Consider the following 22700-nt stretch of genomic DNA (forward strand, 5'->3'; position numbering starts at 1 on the left):
AAGATACATGATGACAGGCCAGGCACGTCACAGGGTGCCTGTAAACAAAAGGCAAGTAGTCTTTCTGGGCATGGGAGTAACGAAGAGCAACTCAGAAGAGCAACTGGGCAGGGAGCTGGTGGATAAGTTGGGTTTGGCTTTCCTCCGCCCCCCAGGAAGGGAACTGACACCCAGGTCTGCCCGTGGTGTCAAGAGCACCCACAGGAGAGCCTGAGCATCTCAGCACGGCAGCACAGGTCACAAGCCAGAATGATTCATTAGCCGGTATGAAGACAGCTTCGACTTGATTAACAGAGCGCTCAGAGTCAAAGATGACCAAAGGACTCCAAGTCCTGGACTCCACCAGTGCAGAATTACAGCACAGGAAAGCAGCCAGGCAGGAAAAAAGAGGACGTCCTCAGGGCCCACCCAAATCCATGTTATATAGGTGCTTGGTTTACAGATCTCCGTACTCAGCCAATTTTGGCTGGCTGCGTGGAAAGGATTCAAGGCAGGAAAAAGGCATCAATGATCTATGAGGGACCAACAGCTCTAACCAGTAACCATGGCACACAGAGGAGACCACTGACCACCTCCCTCCATGGCGCTGGGCAAGGGAAGCGCGGGGACACAAAACAATAGACATCCCAAACTGGGTCCCCCTGGGACCCAGAAACAATATGGGCAGGGACGGAAACTAGAGGGAAGGCTGGGGAAGAAAACAGCACCCTCTAAACCCAAAAGTTAAAAAAGAAAAAAAGGCAGACGTTGAGATAGATTCAGAGCACAGCAGCGCTGCACCAGGAGGCACACGTTTCCAGTTACTGGAACAAAACCTCATGGTCAGTAAGAATTAAATGCGTGATCCAAAAGTGACTAGAAGGGAAAAAATCCTGGAGAGCAGACACATGTGGGTTATTACACAGCCTGGCAAGGTCAATCTCGGTGCTAAAAACAGACAAAAATAAAAAAAGCCGGCAAACATTTTTAAAGGGACACTGTCCCACACTGGCTGCTTTGACGCTGTCTGTGAATGGTCCTTATTTTTTATCTACTTATTTTTTAATTATGTAGGCTACTCCTGTTCCAACCAGAGGCTGCAACAAAACTCTTATTGATGGTGCAAACTGCTGCAACTTCGGCTTTAGGAGAACGTGGAGCAGTTCCCTCTAGCTTCCCAAGGCAGTAAAATTTAACTCTTCCTCCTCTCGATTTGCAGCACTGATTCCTTCCCTGATGTTTCTGAACAGACCAGAACTGCAATTGCAAATGGCTGTGCACTACACCAACGACAAAGTGCCCTGTCATACCAATACATAATTGAAAATGCTGACACAGTGACAACTGCTATCAGCACAATTCTGATAATCATGTTAGCTTGCTACTGCTGCAGGAACCAGTGGGGGTGGGGAACAGGCACTGCGATTTAGGGGCTACCTAGAGAGAAGTTACGTGGGATTTTGTTTACATTTCTTGGCAGATCTTCTGCATTTCAAAGAACAAAATACCCACCTCCTCAATTCCCAGGGGCAACGCTACCACCCTCTTTTTTATAAGAGCTCAAAGGCAGGTCAAAGTTTGAGAAGCAATCCAAATTTTATCTCTTTGATAAAGCATGCTTGAAGTTTGAGATGTGTGGTGTTAACACTCCTTTCAAGAGCCACAAATAGATGAGGCTCAACACAATCCAGTGGCAAATGAAAGGCTTCCATAGCCAGTGCTGCATATTAAAACGTTTTTGTCACCCCCATACACTTCCTCTGTAATGAAATAGGCTGTCCCCAGAGAAAGGAAGAAATTAACAGCACTTAAATCATCCCAGCGTTGCTTGGGCAAACACGTGGCCTTGGGAAGGACCAGACGGCTACAGACAACCTCCCAAGGACCCTGCCAACCTCTGCCCAGGGTGGCTGGGGAAGGTGCAGAGGAGAGCAGCAGTGGCTCAAGAGAGAGGAGCAAGTGAGCAGAGGGAGCCCCCAAATGCTACTGGAGATAAGAGTTGCCTCCAGGACAAAATATGTCATTATCATAGGATTATTGGGGGTACACCGCACCTAAGTACAGCATCACTTTTCAGCATTTAAAAGGCAGCCAGCAACTGAAGCCAACAAGCCAACAGGTATTAGTTATCTTAAACCAACTGCTTGACAAATAATAAAATAAACATTTATCTTGCCCTCTTCGCACAAGGCCAGGCAAAATTGTCTGTCTGCTCAGCACCTCAGGTTATCTCTGATCCCAAACATGTCAACACTAAAGGTAAGCGGTAATTAAACCAAAAGATGTACAGCCCAAGGAAGCCTTCCTGCTCCACAGCCTTTCTCAACAGCAATCCCAACAGCGCGGCTCTGCAGCTTGCTGGTGCTCTCGTTCTGCTGCAGCAGTGCCCACACCTGCTAGGAGCTGCACAAACACAGAAGAAAATGCCAGGCCACAGTCCTTTTTCCCTAAGGGAGCCATCCTCCTCTCTTCAGGCTCCATGGAGCACAACAGACAAGTCATGTAATAGCCTCATCTACAGCAAAAGAGCTGTATCAATTGGGCTGGTTAAAATGAGTTAGAGAGGTCACTCTGACCCACGAGACAAAAAACAACATACGGTGCACAAGGGCAGAGAAGGAAATACGGGATAATGGGACACTTACAGGAGCCTTATCAAGACCACAATGGCATTCAGCTAGGGCAATGGGGACAGGAAGAGACAAGGAAGAGGCAAAGATTGCAGACAAACAGGGAAGGAGGGGAAGGGAAGAGAGAGGCATGACTTAGGCACAAAGTATCTGAGGTAGCTGTACTCTGAATAGCTAACAATTAGTTGGTCAGAAAATTATTGCATCAAGTTAAGCCAGGCGAGCCTGAACTCAGCAGCACGTGACAAACAATGAAAAAGCAGAGCCGGCGTCAGTTCAGAAGTCACCGCAAGTACCTGAGTGCGCTACAGCTGCAGATTATCAGTTTCGATAATATTATAATTTGAACCACATTACGACTTGATAATCTTCATCTGGAGAAGTCATGCCTGTTGCAAGGCCACTGACAAGTGAGATCAGAAAGGCCATGCAACAGTCCAGTGCCTGCTGGGGTCAGGCACTGTGGCTGCCTGGGCACTGAGGGGTCGGCACCTTCCTGCAAGACAGCTCATCCCTGCTCTGCTTTTCCTTCCAAACGTGCTGCAATTTGCAATGGATTGGCCAATTTATATGGCAACACAAGATCGAGGGGCTGCAATCTCCCAGGTGAAGCTATGCAAATTATGAGACTGGTAAAGAAGAGAAGGAAATGAGAGGGTGAGCCAGTCCTGTGGCATCCAGCCCCTGCCCGGCAAGCTCCACTGGAGGGTTCAAAAAAGCAAAGAAGGGAACAACTGCTGGAAGACCACCTATGGACTAGAAAAGGGTGACTGCTAAAATCTAAACCTCAACTAGGAGTAGTACTTGATTTTCCTTGATTTCACAGAGAACAAAGATCCAGATTCTACATCCCCAAATGGATGACTGTGGTGAAGAAAAGACAGGACAGGACTGACTGCTAAATTTTCTTTGGGTTCCCCCTCACTGGACCCAAACAGGCAAGCAGTAACTGCCACAAAAAGCCCTTCGGTAAGCATCAGAACTTGCTCATCCCCATTACTAAGGCTGCCAGTGCAGGAAAGGGAGCGCCCACCACGTGGCAACCTCAACCATCCATTTTGGCACGATAAAGGCTTATAGAGGACGGCTAAAAAGAGTGGCAATGACAGTCTGGGGACCAAACCCAGACCTCTGCCATCACAGACTTGTGAGCCAGAGGGATGCAGATTGCCTGGTTGGGGCAGCAGCGCCTCCCACCTCCCTGGCCCGGCACAGGCACAGGGGCTGTTTGCTCCTCAGCTAAACCCAGGCAGCGCCTCAGCCCAGCCTAACCCAAACCAACAGAGCCAGTGAGCACTAAATTCAGTCATTTTTCCCTCAGTCTCTTCTCTCAATTTCAGCTCTGACTCCTCTATCTTTTATTTCTTTTTCTAAAGACACATTTAGAGATGAAACCATTCATAACTGCCTATCCACAGACAGTTTGTGGCAGCATAATTGACAATGAGTCTGCTGCAAAAATGAAAATGCTGTTTTAATAACCTTGGCCTAAAATACATTCTGTTGTATGCCTCAAAGGGTTTCAATAAAAAGTCAACCTGTAGAGACATATTTTCTTGGCTTAAACAACAATCCAAAGCATATAAATGTAGTCCAACTATAATGACATATTTATAGGCCAATAAAGCTTACACTGCAGCTTTCATACTTCACTTAAAGGAAGTCTGTAAGAAGCAGTGTTATATAAAATAATTTGAATTTTTTTCAAACTATAGCCCAAGGAATACAAATATGCAACTTTGCCATATTTAACCAATAGCGTTTACATTGCTTAGTTGCTAAAAATTTTGTAAAATGAAATAATTCCTCATTTAGTGACTTCCCACTGGTTTACCAAATATGGGTATACAAGTCCATTTATTACAAAGAAAAATCCCCTAAATAATTCTGAAGACAAAAATAAATAACTAGCGGCCTTAGTAGTGAATGATTTAATCAGACCAATTCTTCTGGAAAAACAGGTTCTCATGTTCATTATGAATAATACATTCCGAGCAACTCTATTTTTATATGCTGCATTGTTGTTATTCTTTATTTTTCTCAATATTTGAAAGAAATATTCAGAAAGCTATAAATAGTCTTAAGACATAAACTGCTAGCATTCAATATTGACATATTTGTAGAAAGGGACAGAATGTATAACATAAATATCTCAACAGGCAGAAAGAAGTAATTCTTAAAAATCATTTTTCAGGCTGAAATCTTGAAGCTCACACAAAATTGCCATTGCTAGATCTTTTATTTAATACAGTCCTAAGGAAAAGTTCTGCATAATTCACTAGTGATAAAAACAATGGCATTTTACAGAAAAAAACCCAGGTTCTGCAGAAAAGAAAGCCAAAGAGAAAAGAAAAAAAAGAAGAAAGAAGAAAAAAGAGACAAGAGGGAAAAAAAGATAAGAGGAAAAAAAAAAAGAGAAGAGAAAAAAGAGAGAACAAAAAAGGAGACAAAAGTATCAAATTTGAATTAGGGTCAACTTTCAATTGTAGGTGCATGCTTTCTCCGGGTTGTGGATTAACCAGGTGTCGCCTTAGTTTTGGCTAAGCGAGTGCCACAGAGTATATGGCACAGGGTATACGCTGCTCCCACGAGCTCCCACTTTGCCTGGTTATTGTTTAAAGCTGCCCAGCTCCCAGCAGCAACACGTTTAATTAAGTATGTTTGCGCAGTGCCACTTCTGTGGTTCTGTTATCAGCCATGTTTTCATTTCATCCGGGTTATTTCACCCTTCACTACTCCTGGATAGCGTGTGAAAACTGATTTTGTATCTTCCATAAAGTTTTTTTGAGCTCTTTGGTAGGGATATAATTTCCTATTACCTTCTACAGCTCAATTCAAAAACATCCAGTAGGAAAAATTTCAGAATCTACTCACTTGTATGGGATTTTCCTGTAATGTAAACATGCCGTTTGATAGGAAAAAAGGGGTCCAGGAGATCACCTTGTTTATCTAGGCCTTTTCAACACCTGGTTCAGCAACTTCCTTGTCTACAGCCAGGGTTAAACGTGGGCATCACTACAGACTCGTGCATGGCCTGCCAGACTAGCACAAGAAGGGATTTATTCCCTTCAGATCCAAGTTCTGTACAAAGTGGTCTGCCCTGTCACAGCCACCCCACTCTGCCCAATGGGGAAGCCCTCCATGAAACATCCCCATCAGTGCAGCACTAAGTACCTGATTAGGAGGGGAACCGCGGTGCAGTGGTGGGAAGCGGTGGATGTGCAAGAGATCGCCTCTCCATTTGGGCTGATTAGCCTTGCTAATATAGCTGTGCTGATGCCCTCACCAGAGGGACCTCTGCATGACAGTGCACCACACTCCCTCACAGTTTACAACCCCATTTTAAGAGAAAAACTACCCCATCCCACTGTGCTGGAGACCTACTGCAGAAGTTATTGCTAATAAATCTTTGGTCACCGCAGCTGAGCATTGCTCTGTTGGCAAGATGCTGAGTATTGGAAAAGGTCTGTGGGCACACGTCGTAACAGGCAGTAAACCTGTCATTTTGACAGCAGAGAAGATACAACACTGGCAGCTCAAATCTCTATGCCTTGGACACTGTACGTTATGCTACTGCCTTTGCCTACAGCTAGGGAGATGACAATTCCCAGAGCACAATGTCAACCTTGACCAACCACTCAGAGTGAGAGAAGTAAATCTTCTTCACTTGGTGGGTGTTAAACCTCCATCCCATAGTTAAGCCAAAAACCAGAGCTCATGGGTTGCCTACAGGACGCAACCAAATAGGGCTGCTTCACAAGCAGTGAAGATCACTCATCTTGGGAGTTTTTCTCAGACCCGGGAAGCAAAATATGCTTAAATTAATGGGTCTTTCAAACAGTAAAAAAATCATCTTAGTACTAGATTTAAGGAACTTCTTTGGTTGCCTTTCATAGGCTAGATCAGTTGTCTGTATCAATGTGCCTAATCAGCTACAGGTCTTCCTGAACCTTTGGGTTCACTCCCACTGACCAGTCATGATGAAGAAAAAGGCAATCATAATCAAACATTAGTCAAAATACCCTTTTCTACTGAAAATAAAAGACCCAACAATAAAGCCAGAGCCACCAACTGAAAATGAGCAACATCAGAATGCGGGTTATCAAAATTATACCATATAGTTTGCATTCCATAAGTGTTTTCCGTATAACCCCTACTTTCAAAGGCTTAACATGCAACTATACGCTTTAGGCTTAAAGATAATTTTCTGTGGCTCCTAGGGTAGATAATAGCCATTTCATAACTTACCACAAGGGGTTTTTTGTTTGTTAAAAACAAAAACAAGAAAACATTAACACACAAAAGTCCTGTCTGAAAAACATTAAGATTCTTCTGATGCAACAAACAAATGCAAATAAATGTAGTGCGTAAAGAAGATGCCAGGGCAATAGCAGAGAAAATTACTGCACGTAATTATGAACCAGAAAAATCCACACAGAAAAGCAAAGGAAAAGAAAGAATTACATGGGTTATTTTTTTTTCCTGGACATGTAATGAAAAATAAGGTCAACTTCCAATTGGACTTTAATCTTCCAACCTACGTATCTAACAGTAAAATGTGAGACTGACAAAATCACTTCACCATTTGATAAGATCAGAAAAACGAGATGCAGAAGATAAATCCTCCAAGACAGATCTTCAGCTTAGTGTAACTTGGCTTCAATGCCAACGCAGTCGTGCCATTATAAAACTGAACTTGGCCCTGCATCTCCTGTTCATGTAGGTACAAAAGCATTTCCTCACATGCATCAGCCTTAGCTTTTAATTTCTTACCTTTCCAGCCATTATGGCCTAAACTTGACGCTCTTCAAACCTGGAACATTTGTTAAAAGCTTGGTACAACAGAGAAATATCCCTGGGATGCACTTCAAAGCACCATCTCTGACAGCTATTACGCATCCGAGGTCCTAATACCACAAGCAGGCACGTTTACCAACAGGAGACCTGTCGACCTTGAGCCCCCACCACGGATTTTAAAGGTGTGAGTGTCTGCGCACCAAAGCGGCCCCAGAGCTGCAAGCCTGTCTGCAACCATCCAAAGTTGCAGAGCTGTCGTTTCCCTCCCTAAAAATGGACAGGGAAAGAAAGCACAGGTCTATCTGGAGAGAACAGTGGGGTGCTCACAGAGGCCTATGCTACATAGTAATGTAAAGCTCACAAGCAAATGCTATAGAAGGCTACGGAAGGGACATCTCCCTACCAAACAAGACACAAAGCTGACTGTACGGAGACAGGACAAGCACCAGACACAGGTGACAATGCCGCACTTCTGGAAGATGGGACGGGAGAAATTAAAGGCCTTTGCTCTCCCCTGCCTGTCGGAGGAGGCCTCAGGAAGATCTGTCAGGCTCCTCTCCTCAGAACCCACAGCTCTGACCTGGTCCCCCAGCCTCCAGAGCCCCAGGGAGAGCCCTTGACAAGTATTTGCATGTGCATCTTCAGGGTTTGAGCCTTAGTGCTCAGGGACACATCTAAAGAGCAGACAGGTATCACATGAGTTACCCCATGCTAATCTCAAAGGAGCCTGCGATGAGCTCACCACCACCACCACCCATCCCGCTCGGGTACCTCCTCACCACACCTCCGCCTGAAGCACAGACGTACCTTGGGAATCGGCGACGGCTTGGCAGGATCGGGCTCATCTGTCTTCGAAAGACTCTCACCCATGGGCCCCTCCCCGCAGGAGAAAATAAGGGATACTCACCAAGGTCAGCCTTTTCCTTCAGGATGTCTTTGAAGTTCAAGCCGCTGTTGAGTGTGGATTGTCTGTATCTCGTCAAGGCCTCCTTCTGCCCATTCTTCCCCACATCCATCGGCTTGACGGGCTCAGCCCGGAAACCACACTTCCACTTGGAGAAATCGGACTGTGCCCATTTTGCCAAGTCCTCAAGCTTCACAGTAACTTTCTCTGAAACAGCAATAACTTCATCCTGCAAGAAGCGGTCAAATGAGAATACGACACGTCACGTCGGGCTACACGACGACCGAAAAACCCGTAACGCCACCCCTCCCACAGGCTATTGGAAAAGCCTATCTTGCTGGTGGCAGATTAATTTTACTGAAATACAGAATAGCTAGTACTTAACTTCTTCCTCCTGCCACCTAAGTGGAAGTATTAGTTGTTTACTTGAAGCAAATAACACATGATCTAAAGACAATTTCTAGGACCAGGACAATGATCCCAAAACGAATCTGAAATACAGGTTGCCAAATGGCACTCTGTATAACCCAAAGCCTTGAGGGAAAGTTTGTTTTTTAGGTGCAATTAGCTGCAAATGTAAAAATTCATGGCTGGATGACTAATGGTTATAGCTAGTCCTGAAATAAATGGACTAAGTAAATCTCAGATTCTTGGAACTCTGACTCACCAGAAAATTCCTATGTTTATGGTACATTTTCCCTTGGCTTATACACAAATATTGAATTTAACTTTTGTCCTAAAAATTAAATAAAACTGTGATGTAATCCCAAAAGAAATACTACATAAATGTTATGTGCTTCCCACCAAAAGAAACTTGCACATTCTCATGTTTCTTAAAACCTTTTTCAAGATCAGAACTGTAATTTTTTTTCCCTTCTTAAACATACATTCTAAGAAAAGCACTTAAACTTAGTTTAGCCTCCAGAACATATACTCGAATTAAACAGCTCTAATTGCTGAATTTTATCCTTCCAGGAAACAATCAAGTCCCCTCAGTCATGATGAATAAGCAGAATGTTTTATAGCTGACTCCAGTGAGCAGGGGCTCAAGAAAGCCTCAAAAAACCCCCCAAACAAACATACACACATATCCAGCAAGATACACTCCAGATTTTTAGTTAAAACAGCAGAAATAATTTATGTTGTAATGAGAGCTGTCTACACACCACACCTTGCACACCATACATTTCTAGCACTAAATAAGGTTACAGGTTCTTGAAATAAATAAACCGGAATCCAATTTTTCTCTCAAATCAACACAAGTATTTGCAAAGGGCAGAGAAATTCTTTGAGTTATTAAACAAAGAGAAAAGCAAGATTGATTCTCTCTGTGTTTTTTTTTTTTCCACTGAACACATTCCTCAGGAAATAAAATACTGCTCAATAGGGGGAAAAAAAAAAAAGCTTTATTGTGATAAGTTACACACAATACAAAACCTGAAGTATCTCTAGTAAAAAAGCAGATCTGATATTCCACTCTCCCTTATATAACACAAAATCATTTTATAAGCAGGCACCTTCATTACGTTTAGTGCAATAACAAATATTTGGTCAGAAATGGACTGCATGCTTATATGCTAAGGAAGCTTGTAATAAAATATTTTCCTTTATCATTGTACAGCATAAGAGCTTCCACCGAACAACAAACAATAACAGTGATGTTTTAAATCTCTGTTTATGACAAACGTCAATACTTTGTAAACAAGCGTTGGGTACTACAAAGTACAATTTCAATGGATGGTTTCACCCCATTTCATTACACCATCCATGTGAAATATAAAAGCTGTAGTTGCTATGTATTTTATAGCTATTACATGGTGATTATTAAATGTCAGGATGGAAAAAAAGTAATACATATATATAAATATCAGCCTGCCTGCAGACAGTCTCAGCAATTTCTGGATGAAGTCCTCTTTTAGGATGTTGAATACCATCACCAGCTACTACACAATTTCTAATACTCAACACTAGAGAAATCTACTTAGCAGCAGTTTTAAAAAAAAACTTGACTTGGAGATCAGATGTGGTTTTGGTTAAAATATTATTTTCCAAATAGCTCTCATGATCAAATGATTATGATTTCAATTACTAGTTTCTTCATACCCTTTCCAAGAACTGGTATGACTAATTTTGGCTGGCATACAAAGTAAGCTGAGCAGACAATTTATTAACCAAAAGAAAAGTACAATCACTATTACATCATCAATGAATAAACTTGTTTTTGAGAATACAACCTTCGCACACACGCACATGATGTGTACGGGGGGGGGGGGGGGGGGGGGGAAAGAAGAAAGAAAAAAAAAAAGAAACCCTACTGTAACAAGGGTGAAGCAATGCCAGAGCACTCACTGGCTCTGCCCAGGCTGCCATGGAGGGGAACTGTGGAGAGGCGGCTTTCGGGGGGGCAGGGGAGAGCACACCCCAGCCATATGCTTTCTGTGGCAGCACCGTGGCCACGGCCGTGAAAACGTGTGGTGTTTAGCATCTCCACATTGATGTGAGGGGCCAGGAAAAGACCCTGCGAACAGACCGTTGTGTGCTCGCCTCAGCCCTTCACAAAATGGCACTGGGTGTCTAAATACAGCCGCCATGGCGCAAAGGGGCGCCCAGAATGGCACCACAGAGCAGCTGAGCACACAAATAGAGCACACGAATATAAAACAAATTCAGGCTGTCACTGTGCTGTGACAGAGGTTGTGGGATGAACCCCCTCCATGCAGGCAGTGCTAGGCGACGGCCCCGTGTCACCCTGCGGCATCTGTGTCCCCAAGGGCACCTGGTGGCCGTCACCCCTGCGGCAGCCACATCCCTAGGGCCACCAGGCTGGCCCCCAAATTGGCTGGGATGCCCCAAGCAGGGCGGCTGACCGCAAGTATGCTCACGGCCGCTAAGCTGGACCTTGTGCCACCGCCGAGCAACGGCAGCACCCACCTTACGGCTGTCAGGCCAGGAGGGCCCCTCTCGCACCTGCTGTAACTGCAGCTCTGCTGCCGTCAACCCCTCCAAAAGCCAGAGCTGCTCCCAACATTAAAGACACCGCTGTGGGGTTTCAGAGTTGCCCCAAAGGAAGCGGGGCCGAGGCCAGGCCCGGCCTGCAGAGGCGGCGGCTGCAGGACGAGCCCCTGGTGAGGGAGGCCAGGCCGTGCCGCCGCTCCAGCGCCCAGGAGCACCCAGCCATCCTCCACACCAGCAGCGGCCTTGTGCCCTCCCCTTGTACCCCTCGCGATCCCCACGGCTGCACCAGGGAAACACGGCCAAGTTCACTTTTAGCCAGAAAAGAGAAAAATTACCCTATATATTTCAGCGCCTGACTTGGGTCACCCTGACCTACTCACAGTGGGACTGGGTAGACCTGCTCTCTCTCTCCACCTGTTTTTTGAGCTCTTGCTCATTTTCGGCCCAAGTCAGAGACAACCGGCCACGTCCTCCTCAACTCCCCACACATCACAGCAGTCACAGGTCGGACCGCGGTCCTCCTCCAAGCGCCGCTGCCAACGTCGATCTCGCCAGCGAGAGACTGCATCTCCAGAGACGTCTTCACCCCAGCACCTCATCATTCAAACACTGCCAGTGTCACCCAGCAAAACACGGCAGGTAGCTTCAGCCCCTTCTTTCTGAGGAGCCCGAGCCACAGGCAGCTTCCAGAGAGGCTGTCTTCCCCCCCATCTCGGCAGTTTGCTAACACAAGAGGTCATCTGCCCCAATGCCACCCAAACAGAGGTCACCCAACTATTTCATCAGCTCTGGGATTTTGATGTGCCTTGCCAAGCTTTCGCACATCCTTGAGTAACCTTTCCAAGTGCTCAGACCCAAACTATGAGTCGGGGGCAGGGGAGGGTGGGTGTGTGTTATTATTTTTTTGGAGCAGCAGGTGACCCTCTCCTTTTTTGTTAAGCAAAAATGTCTCACAGTCCAATGTTACGATAAAAATTGCTTCAGGATCTGCAGGGCTCTGCCAGCCAGAGGAGACCCCCACAGCCATTCGGTATCAACTGCTGCGCACCTACTGCCACAACCCTTCTAGAGAAACCCTTTCAATGAGATGACAAAGGAATACAGATGTTAAATAAATAAAAACCAGGTACACGGTGACACATGACTAACAAACCTTTAGAAGATTAAAGAAATCTGCTGTATAACCTTCATGTCATTCATAATTATATCTCTGTGTAAACATGAAAAACCACCCACGTCGCATACAGTGCATATATATATACCTATACAAAAATCAACTCATTGTGTATTAGCTATGCTCTGAAGTGATATGTTTATGAGGTCTCCATTGGGTGGTTAAGTCTTTAATTGTAGTTTTTTCCTGCTACAGCAAGATGAGGTTTGCAAGACAAAACAGCCAGCGCCGATTTCAGCTCTGCTCAGCAATGAGATTTATCTTGGATGGGCCTTTTTGGACGCTGACCAACCAATGGCAACGCTTTTCCCAGCCACAAAGTTGTCTAAATCTTGAAATAAGCACTGACTATAAAAAAAGGCACTTTTTCTTCTGTTTCTATAAAAGTGAGTATCTAGTCAGCCTATAATTTTAGCACATCTTACAAGACTCCTGAGCAAAGTACAATACTTTCACCTATCGAGTGGGAAATGGGGAGATGGTTAAGAAAGATGGTGATACAAACCCCTCTCATCCCTCTCTCGTTTTTTTTAAGAGCATATCGGATTTGCATTTTCAGAGAAGTTGTCCAGGGAGAAGGGGACAGCATCTTCTCAAGAGCCATTATGCTTAAATATTATGTCACTGTTGTCTAAGCAACCATCACAGCCTCCCGAAAGCACAGAATGCTATATTGCCTGACTCAGCAGATGGTTGAAATACATTCAGGGAAAGAGGTCAGGTAGTTATAATAGTTTAAAGTAGATAATTATTTTTTAGAAGAAATATTAACTCTTACAAGGCAGGGAGTCACAGGGCAGCACAGGGAGGTCGTACATCTTGATTGCACACCGGCATACGGTACGTCACAACTCCTCACTCATTGCTAATAACTAGGAAAGATTTATATTTTAGAGACGCCGAGGCAGCCTTAAAAGAATTATGGCAACTGAGATACCTCAAAATTTTGACATGCTGAGACTGTTTTCACTCCAGTGCTTCCAGAGGTCATTTAAGGAATTCTGGAGGGCACGAGTGAGTCGAACACCTGCTTGGCTGTCTCCTAACATCAAATACGTGGCCTAGAGAGAAACAGGAGACATACTGTAAAAACTCTTGCCGATAATTACAGGAGACACTGCGTGTCATTTATCTGATCACTATGATTTGCATTAGAAAACATCTTCAAGCCTTTTTACTGAAACCTTTAGCATGGTAGATAGCTGGGGATGCATATTTTACAACCCAGTACATTGCCGATGAAAACACATTCATCCACAGGAGCAAAAAATACAGTGCGACTCTTACAGACTGCATTCACTGAGGATAATAGAACTGTATATTTCATTTGGGCATAAAGGCCTCTATTATTCTGGTTTTTTTTTTATAAACCATGTATTTTTTAGTTTTTTGCAATTTAGGTGAAAAGGACCTTCCTGTACCTTGCACAACAACGCAATTCTCGCCCCAGGAATCCAGTTCCCTGCCCTAGATCCCTTTGAGGAGTGGAAGGTCATGTTGCAGAGAAAGAAAGGAGGGGGCTTATTTCCAATAAGAACCTCTCCCGCAGCAGTGCTTTTTACCTGAGCGTTTGAGGAAAGTACCATCACCTTTACTTGACAGCACCGTCAAACCAAAAGGCCCTGTTGGCACAGTCTGTAGTCCAGAGCAATTCTCTGCCCTACAGATGCTACCTGGGCTTTGGGACAGCGGTGGAAACCAGGTCATCTCAATTCAGCCCTAACCCACTTGACAAAAGTCACTCAGGGACCTGAACCCAGGTCTCCAGGGTCATCTCCTACAAGCAGCATGTCACGCATGCTTTCCTCCAGGGACTATGTTCAGGCCTAAAGGGGCAGAGAACGTTTGTACAGCACTGTTTTGCTCCCGGAGACCTTCTCCAGAGTAAGAAGGTCCTGTTCCTGCTGCCTGCTGTGGACTGGGGGTATACGTAGGGTTTTTTAAGACTGCGGGATCACAGACCAGCTAAAAACCTGTTGCTGCCGTCATACAAAGGGTCTGGCTCTGGCAACTGCCCTGTTCAGCCTCCTGACGAGGCACACAAAGGGCTCTCCTGCCATCCGCTCTCTTATTACGCATTGCTTTTCCAGTACAACCTTCCTAAGCAGGCTGCAGACCTGGGGAGCCAGGGCAGAGCTCTGCCTGGTGGGAACCGCTGCTCCCGTTCTGCAGGCGGGATCACCCAGCAACGGGGAAGCCTCACAAGAGGCTCCAGCATGTGGCATGGGCAGGGGTAGCTTTCTTTTCCCCTTTCCCTGCCCCGAGTGCCTCATTTGGCGCCGTCTCCTCGTGCGTCTCTAGCCTGGGACAGACGGAGGTGTCCCAAGGGATGCGTGGAGCAGAACTGACCGCTGGGGTCTGGGCCTGCAACGCTCCCCAAAGATGTCAGCGTGCAGGGACCTACAGAGACCACTGCTCTCCACCCGTAAACCGACGGGCAGAGCCTTGAGAATGGACACACGCACAGCCTAGGAGTTTACCTGGCACACGGGAGAATTTTAAAGAGGCCAAGGCAGAACCTTTCATCTGTTAATCCTTCGCTAATTACTTTAAAGGGCTATAATGATCTCGTTAAATTCAGGTGACAGGTATTTCCCCAGCCTACCGCACTATTTCCCCAGCCTAAGCACAGCTGCACACAGCTGTCTGAAACTCATGCCGATGGAGAACACTACCTCCTGACGTGTTCATCCAGTCTGCTGGGGGCCAAAACCCCAAAGAAGGGACCAAGATTAAGGACACAGGTGAAGCAGACAGAGTCCTGTGGTACTTGCCTGCCTTTGTCTTAGCAAGCAGCTTTTTCTGCGTGACTCGGTACTTCCAAAAGGAGACACGCAAAATGTCCTGGGGCAGGGCAGCACGGTGTTTTTGTAGGATGCTTTGTGGGATACCGGTCCATCTGGGCCAGAAGTGGGGTGGAGGTGGAGCACACAGAGGGACGGCTGTGAGCAGCTAGACTTGACATTTCTACTGTGAGCCTCCTCCTTCATTTCTGGGGTGGTTTTTTTTCTCCCTCCTCCCACTCCTGAGCAGAGGTTCAAATTGAATTTATATCTGTCATTCCAGATAGAAGTTCTGACCAAAGAGAAAATAGGCTTCAGTCAAAATGTTTTCCCGTCAGATAGCTCACAGATCTTGAAGAGCTGTTTTAGTTTAGGCAAGTTGACAAGCAATTCATTCCTAATTTTGCCTACTACAGTTACAGTAAGAAAAGCTTTCCTCATAGATTACATAATTATATTTTTCTTAATAAGGAGTACATTGCATTAGCAGGTTTAAATTATGCAAGCTTATTCTTTTGTCTTTTGTTATATTGTGTTCTATTGTGCTAGTAAAACAATATGTGCTTTAATTAGCAAATATCTGTAAATAATTTACTTGCTTTTCATACAGCAGAACAATGGAGCCAATTTTCACATACATCCACTGAGCATGTCTAGGGGGTTTCTTGCCAGAACCTTCCATTGTTCAGTATCTGTATCAATCTGCCCATCATTAGCAGCTAACGTTCAACAACCCAGGAAGACATTAAAGTTTTGGCCCCCGGGAGCAGCCTCAAGCCCCCCAAACCTGAGGCTATGCTTTCCAAAGAAAGATTAAAATATCCAGAAAATGAAAACAAACTCTTTTTATTATCTATAACCCTGGCACCTTCGCACAGAAACATGGACGCCTGCCAAGCATTAAGGTCATTGGATTAATGCCATAAAATGCCGATGTTCATCTGACCTTCTGACTGCATTTTAGCTACAAAATAGAAAGCTCAACTTGATACGAGACTATGAATCACGCGAGCGTCTAGGCTCTGCAGGGTTAACGCTGGGTGTGAACCCACGCTGCACACACAGAAACACACACACACACACACACAAAGAAAAAAAGCTCTTAAATCAAGAGTGGATGACTGTTCGGAGACTTAAGGCATTGTTATTTTGAATGCGAATGAAAGGGCCAGAACAAGCATTGCAAGAATATTTCAATTATGTATTTCCCAGAACTACATCTCTGAGCAACTAATGCAAATATTGCTCCCACAGCAGTAGAACTTCTTCCCGAATAAAAGCATGTAAGAGCTTGAATCAGAACATACTTTCTATATCATTCGCATATTGTTTGAATATTATTAAAAATGCAAAATCTATGTATGCGTTACTCTCCTGAGCAATACAGTAATTATGATTAAGGGACAAGCAGCACAAAAAGAGCCAATTTATCTTACTTGTGCTTAGGAATACTATTGTGTAACTAAGCAACTAAAGACAAAATATAGTCTAATTAATTCACTCCTATGCTTATTTAAAAGACACAATTAGAACATTTTTATTTTCCAGCCTGCACAGTATCTCAACATGCTTGAGGGTGTACCATGTGAGGCCTATTATTCTCCAAAGACAAGAGTTTAATGTTTAGTGCCACTGATCAGACTGGGAACAGCAACTCCGGAGAGCAGTGGGTGTATTTTACAGTCTGAATGCACTGGGAAGTGGAGGGAAAGGGGAAAGGGGGAAAAAAAAAACCAAACACAAAACCAAAAAAAACCCCCAACAACAACAAAAAAAGGAATCTGCCTTAAGTGACCAGATATGCCAGATTGCTGGCTAATGGCTAGCAACATGTGGCTTCTCTGAGTAATATCACTGCCCTCTCCTTCCTTTGCCAGCACATGCTACTGGTGGCGAGAGATAAAAATATACAGAGTGGATATGCAATTACCAAAACCATGATATTTTATGACAAATGCCATTTCTCTAACACTGCTATTACAGTGCGCCTGATTTCCAAAGCTGAATTAATTTGAGCAAGTGTACATTGGAGATTGATGCTATTAGCATGATTTTTAAAGCACCCTTTAATAATCATAATCTGCATGTTTGAAACGTGTTGTCATTACCAGTGTTGACAGATACGAGCATAAGGCACACACCATCCACAGAGACTAAAACGGGGCCGTTCTCATTTCAGATAAGAGCATACAGATTCCCACATTTCTCAAAAAAAAAAAAAAATAATCTATTACTGTGCAAAGGGAGTAGCATATTTTTCAAGGGTGGTGGCAATAAAGCACTAGCGGTGTAAGACACCACGCTTGGGCCAGCCTGTGCTACCTTTACGCACTGGGGTAGGAACTCTGCACGTGGCGAGCCCCTCAGAAACGAATCGGGCTTTTGAGAGATGCTGCGAGTGTCTGTCCCGAAATGAAGAGAGAACAAACCCAACGCCTCCCTTAACTTTCTGGAAGCATCTCTTCTGCAATTACAAATGACATACATTTATGGAGTGACTCCTTCTTCTTTTTTTCTTCTTTTTTTCTTTCCCCCAATTAGTCTGAAAATGCAAAATACTGCTAGAGAAATAATTACAGGAAACTAGCTCTCTCCTCTCCTCTGTATGAGCAACGCTTACTCATGTAAATTACTTGCATGAGTAAGGATTATTTGCAAGACGAAAAGCATTGCATCAGATCCCCAGTTTGGGAGAAGAGGTGAAATCAACATGAGTTCGTAGTAACTTAGCTGCTGATGAATGAACCAAAGGCAGATCCCCACTGACAGTCCAGCCTCAGCAGAAGCAGCACTCACAACGATGCAGGGCAATGCAGAGAATGTCATACCATGCCAAATGAATTAGTTGCTTGTTTGGGTTTTTTTTAGGAATTGTACACATCACGTCAAATACCATCCTTGGATTTAACAAGCACCGGCTTTGATATATATATTTTTAAGCCCAGTCTAATTAATGCCAACACCTTTAAAAACATAAAAACACAAGGCACTAACAAGCACTTTGCTCTAGAACTGCTTCCGCAAAGGTCAGTCGTTCCACAGCCCAACGCTACCCCTTGGAGCAGAGGGGAGTAAATGAGCCGGAGGAGGGTTTGGCTACGACCCCCTGGGCTGCAGGGCTCGGGGGCTGAGCCCACCTCGCACCCCCCAAGTGCCACGGGGCCAGGGCGCTGTGCGAGGAGACTGGGCAGGGGCTTTTTGCTGGCAGACAACCGGCATCTACTTCTCACAGTTGGGTGCTGGAAAAGCTGGGGGGCTGCTTTCTACACACACCCCGTGAAACCACTTCAAGCGTGACAGCGTGCTCTTACAAGCCGCTCCCTCCAGACTTTCGCAGCCCCCCGAGCATCCTGCTCCGAGCCCTGTGTGAGGCGGCTGCTGTCGTGGAGTTCTTCCCACCCCCTGCAGGACGTGACACAGGGGACCGTGCCAGTCCACGAGCGGCCGAGAAAACCAGGGCAAGGTGGCGTCTTCCTCCGGCAAAACAGACGCCTTCTCCATTTTGGTGGCGGCCCTCCCAGGAATGGAGGACGGCCACTTCTTCCCTGCTGGAGGGAAGGGGGGAGAAGGCGGCTCCCGCTCTCCGACCAGCACCGCACCTGCTGTGGCGTTTGGGCTTGACAGCGAGGCCAGAGGCAGCACACCCAGACCCCGGTGTTTTAAAAGCAGCGACAAAGTTTTCGGTGAAGTAGAGCAAAACTCTTCTAGCTCACTCAACAGTATCCCCAAAGGCACCATCGCTCTCACAAAAATGTCTCCGCTGCTCCTGCGCAGCAAGACCCCCGGCCCAAGCGTGATGCCGGAGCCGGTCCCGGCCTCTCCACGCGCGTGGCTCCAGGACGCAACGAGCATCGGGACCAGGAGCGCTCATGCCTGCAGCGTGCAACCAGCCCCATCCCACGTCTGCCATCCACTGAGACTCCCTGGGAAGCAATCTCCGGCTGGCTCCTGGGGCTGAAGGAGAGTTTCTCCACAGTGCTCACGGGGATGCGGAGCCTTGGGCGGAGGGAGGGGTACCTTGGCGGCAGCACACCTTGGGTTTGAACCCTTTGCTGCGTCTGGGCCCCCGCGTACGGAAACATCCGGTTTTAGCAGCAGTCAGGGTTGTATTTAAATCTGGATGATGAATTCAGCTAGCTATAAAAAGAGTTATATTTACACTTACCGCTGATTAGCTCAAACATTTGGCAATCAGATAAAATACACCATCAGAAATTTCTGAGTAACAGAAGCATTACATAGCTCTTTGCTTCTCCTCCCTCCCCACAGCCACTAGCTGAATATTGTCATAGTGTCAATGCTGCTATTACGGAAAACAGGCAGCGAGCTGCTTCTATTAATCATGCCACTAGCGCAGGTAGCTGCTAGCGACGAAATCTCCAGTGGGCTCGACCGCCAGCCTGCGATTCGCCCGCTTGCCCCCCCTCACCAACAATTTTATTGACAGCGAGCGCCCCGGTCGCCCTTTGCCTCGGACACCGCAGATTTGCGATACGCGTTTAAGCACCGGCTCACTTCATCCCCGCTCCCCGAACGCGGGACGAGGTGTTTTACGCTGCTGGCAGTCCCACGCCACAAATAAGGTCTCCCCTGACGGCTGTAAGCCGCCTCTCACTCGAGAGCTGCGTCTCCTCCCGCAGAAGGAGCCCAGCCCGGAGTTGGGAAGCCTTGCGACCCCAGAGGCGGCCCTGCCACCGCTTTGGGGACAGCTACGGATGTCATTTACGTCAGGAACCACGATCGCGGGGTGGTGAGGTGAAACAGCCCCCCCCCCCGTGCCCCGACGAAGCCCGCTGTGCCCCCACCCAGACGGCACTTTGCAAAGCGTCAGCCGGCACCCAGGCTTTTGTCTCTCGGCTGCCTGCGCATCCCCGAGTGCGAGTCGGATCGTTCCAAACTATTAAAAATCGATAATAAAAAAATCATTCCGATGTCTATAAACAAGTTAATGGAGTAAGTGAAAACAAAGTACGTTTCTTAATGGGAGTGTTATGTTGCCCTCTCTAGGCCCTGGCTCTCAGTGCCGGTTTCTGTAGGCTCCCTGCCAGAGAAGTATCACTCAGAGCTGTTGCTGTTGCTGCTGCTGCTGCTGCTACTCTGCTAATGAATGACTAACTTAGGCCAGAGGGGAAATGACATCACCGGGGTGTAAAACACAACTGCATTAGGAAACTTTTTACCTGCTTTACATTTGTCATAATTATTCTACACAATATGACCGGCATTTGCATAATTTCAAGGCGTGCCATTATCTTAATTGAAAATTGTTTTCATATGGTTGAATAATGCAGAATGACATCAGTTAAAGCCCCAATGAAATGCACGAGTATAATCACACGGCTAATTACTAGCGGTGTTTGCATGTAAAAATAAATAGAATTGTGCATATTATTAGGAAGGTACACGCAGCTGAGAACTCTCGCACCGGAGCAGCGTTTCACTCGTAATGGTAGGATTAATTTTCTCTGATGTTCCTACCACAGTAACATGAGCCGATCATTAAGGCGTATTAAAATGATTTGTGTCCCTTTCCCCACCCCCCTCCCTTCCAAATATCTTTCATTTTACGCACACACACGCGCACAAGACACAGAGAGGCACAGTTTTAAATAGTCACCACGGGCAATTTCAGAGCATCCATTGCTCACTGTCATCTCCCTGATTCTTAGGAAAAGGCTCCCTTATCTCAGCCGCACGCACAGAAAATTAAAGCGAAGAGGTGGCAGCGAGCGAAGGTGGCTCTGAAACGCGTTTCGACTGCGTACGCACGTCTACGGGTACACGGCTACGTCGGCGCCACGCGTGCCTCCGAAAACAGCCCCTGCGGACAGCCGCCCCGCCTTGGACCTACACCCCCCCCCCCCCCCGCCCCAGCATCTCCGACAGAAGTTCCCCCCAAACATCTCGTGTCCCGTGTGTCGTGTCCCCCCGGTCTCCCACCCCTCTCGGGGACCCCTTCCATCCCCGCAGCCCTTTCTGGGTCCCTCGTCCTTTCCCCTCCCCACCCTCCCGGCCCGTGCCGAAGCAAGAAATCTGAAAAGCAAATAACGGGAGGGAGCGGGGATGGAGGGGGGGGGGGAATGGGGGGAGCGGCCCGGGGCGGGGCGGGGGGCGCAACCTGCGCGGCTCCGCGGCCCCATCCCGGGCGGTGCGGGGCGGGCACGGAGCGGAGCGGAGCGGTGGCGGTGGGTGCCGGAACGCAGCGTGTTTGCGCCGGCCGCCCGGCGGCTCCGAAATACGCCCAGGCATATCTGCAAGTTATTTGAATGTATTATTCCCGTACCTGTCATTTATCACTTTATTCAACACGTCCCTGCCAGCTCAATAGCTTTTGATCTCCCTCAGCCTCCATTTCGTAATTTCCGCCCTCTTAAACATATCGAACACCACACAAAAAAAAAAAAAAAAAAAAAAAAAAAAAGCCCCGAACAATATCGAACACCCCCCCCCCCCCCCTTCCCCTCTTTTCTGTGTGTTTTGGGTTTGGGGTTTTTGTTGTTGTTGTTAACGAAGCCGGAGAAGGGCAGGGCGAGCCCCGCACACGCTCCGCTGCCCGCCGGGCCGGGTGAAGCCCCGCACTCCGACCCCCCCCCTCCTCTCCGAACACCCCCCCCACCACCCCCCAACCACCCCGCCCGCACAAGTTCCCGGGCAACGCGCATCGGAGCGCCCCGACGGCGCGGCCCCTCCGCGCTGCCCCGCCACGCACAGCGGGGAGGGGGACGCGGGTGGAGGGGGGTGGGGGGGGAGTGTGTGTGGGGGGGTGTGTAGCCGAGCCCGGGGCATGCAGGTGGGGACGGGCGCGGAGGGGGGGGGGGGGGGGGGGGGGGGGCCGGCGCCGCGTTTACCACCTCGCCATGGTCACTGGTCCTGCCCTGGGGGGTGTCCTCGGGGAGAAAATAAAGTTTGGCGCTGGAGAGAAGTTGCCGGCTGGTGCGCTCCTCCCAGAGCAGCTGCAGCTCCGCGATGCAGGCGGGCTCCTCCGCGCGGCACCGCACGAAGAAGAAGTCGCCGAGGGAGAGGACCCGCGCCCGGCCGCCGCCGCGGCGCTGGAAGCGGAACGCCCTGTAGAAGACGTAGGGGCCGTGCGAGCCGCACGGGGCGCCGACCCACTGCGGGGAACAACAACACGGCAGCGGCATCAGCGCCGGCTCCGCGCCGCGCCGCGCAGCGCCGCGCAGGAGGAGGGCGGGCGGGCGGAGGGAGGGAGGGAGGGAGGGAGGGAAGGGACGGGAAAGGGAGGGCGGCGGGGAGGGGAGGGGAGGGGGCGCGCAGCGGCGCGGAGGCTCCGCGGCGGCGGCGGCGGCGGCGGCGGCGGCGGCGGGCGCGGGGCGGGGCGGGGCGCGCGGGGCGGCGCGGTACCTGCAGTGCGCTGCGCTCCATCGCGGCTCCGGCGTGATTGAACTCAACATTCTCCCAAACTTGTTGGCGTGAATGGAGCCCGGCAGGTCCTGGCAGGGCGAAGCCGGCCCCGCCGC

At 47.7% G+C, this 22700-nt stretch overlaps 1 protein-coding gene across 2 annotated transcripts in view; it reads right to left on the bottom strand.

Moving 5' to 3' along the window:
* The window catches only part of ARID5B (AT-rich interaction domain 5B), a 122384-nt gene extending 99684 nt beyond the window's left edge, over window positions 1-22700 (bottom strand). The window contains exons 1-3 of one of the 2 annotated variants that reach the window (XM_049810807.1): window positions 22585-22700; window positions 22074-22334; window positions 8314-8539 (exon numbers count right to left, since the gene is read on the bottom strand). In XM_049810807.1, the coding sequence (XP_049666764.1) occupies window positions 8314-8539; window positions 22074-22334; window positions 22585-22605 (508 nt within the window). In that variant the 5' untranslated portion in view covers window positions 22606-22700. Of the gene's footprint in view, window positions 1-8313; window positions 8540-22073; window positions 22399-22584 lie in introns of those variants that run through there. The other variant, XM_049810806.1, reaches the window with a different exon arrangement.

Source organism: Accipiter gentilis, chromosome 9, assembly GCF_929443795.1.
Source record: "Accipiter gentilis chromosome 9, bAccGen1.1, whole genome shotgun sequence".
Classification (NCBI taxonomy): domain Eukaryota; kingdom Metazoa; phylum Chordata; class Aves; order Accipitriformes; family Accipitridae; genus Astur; species Astur gentilis.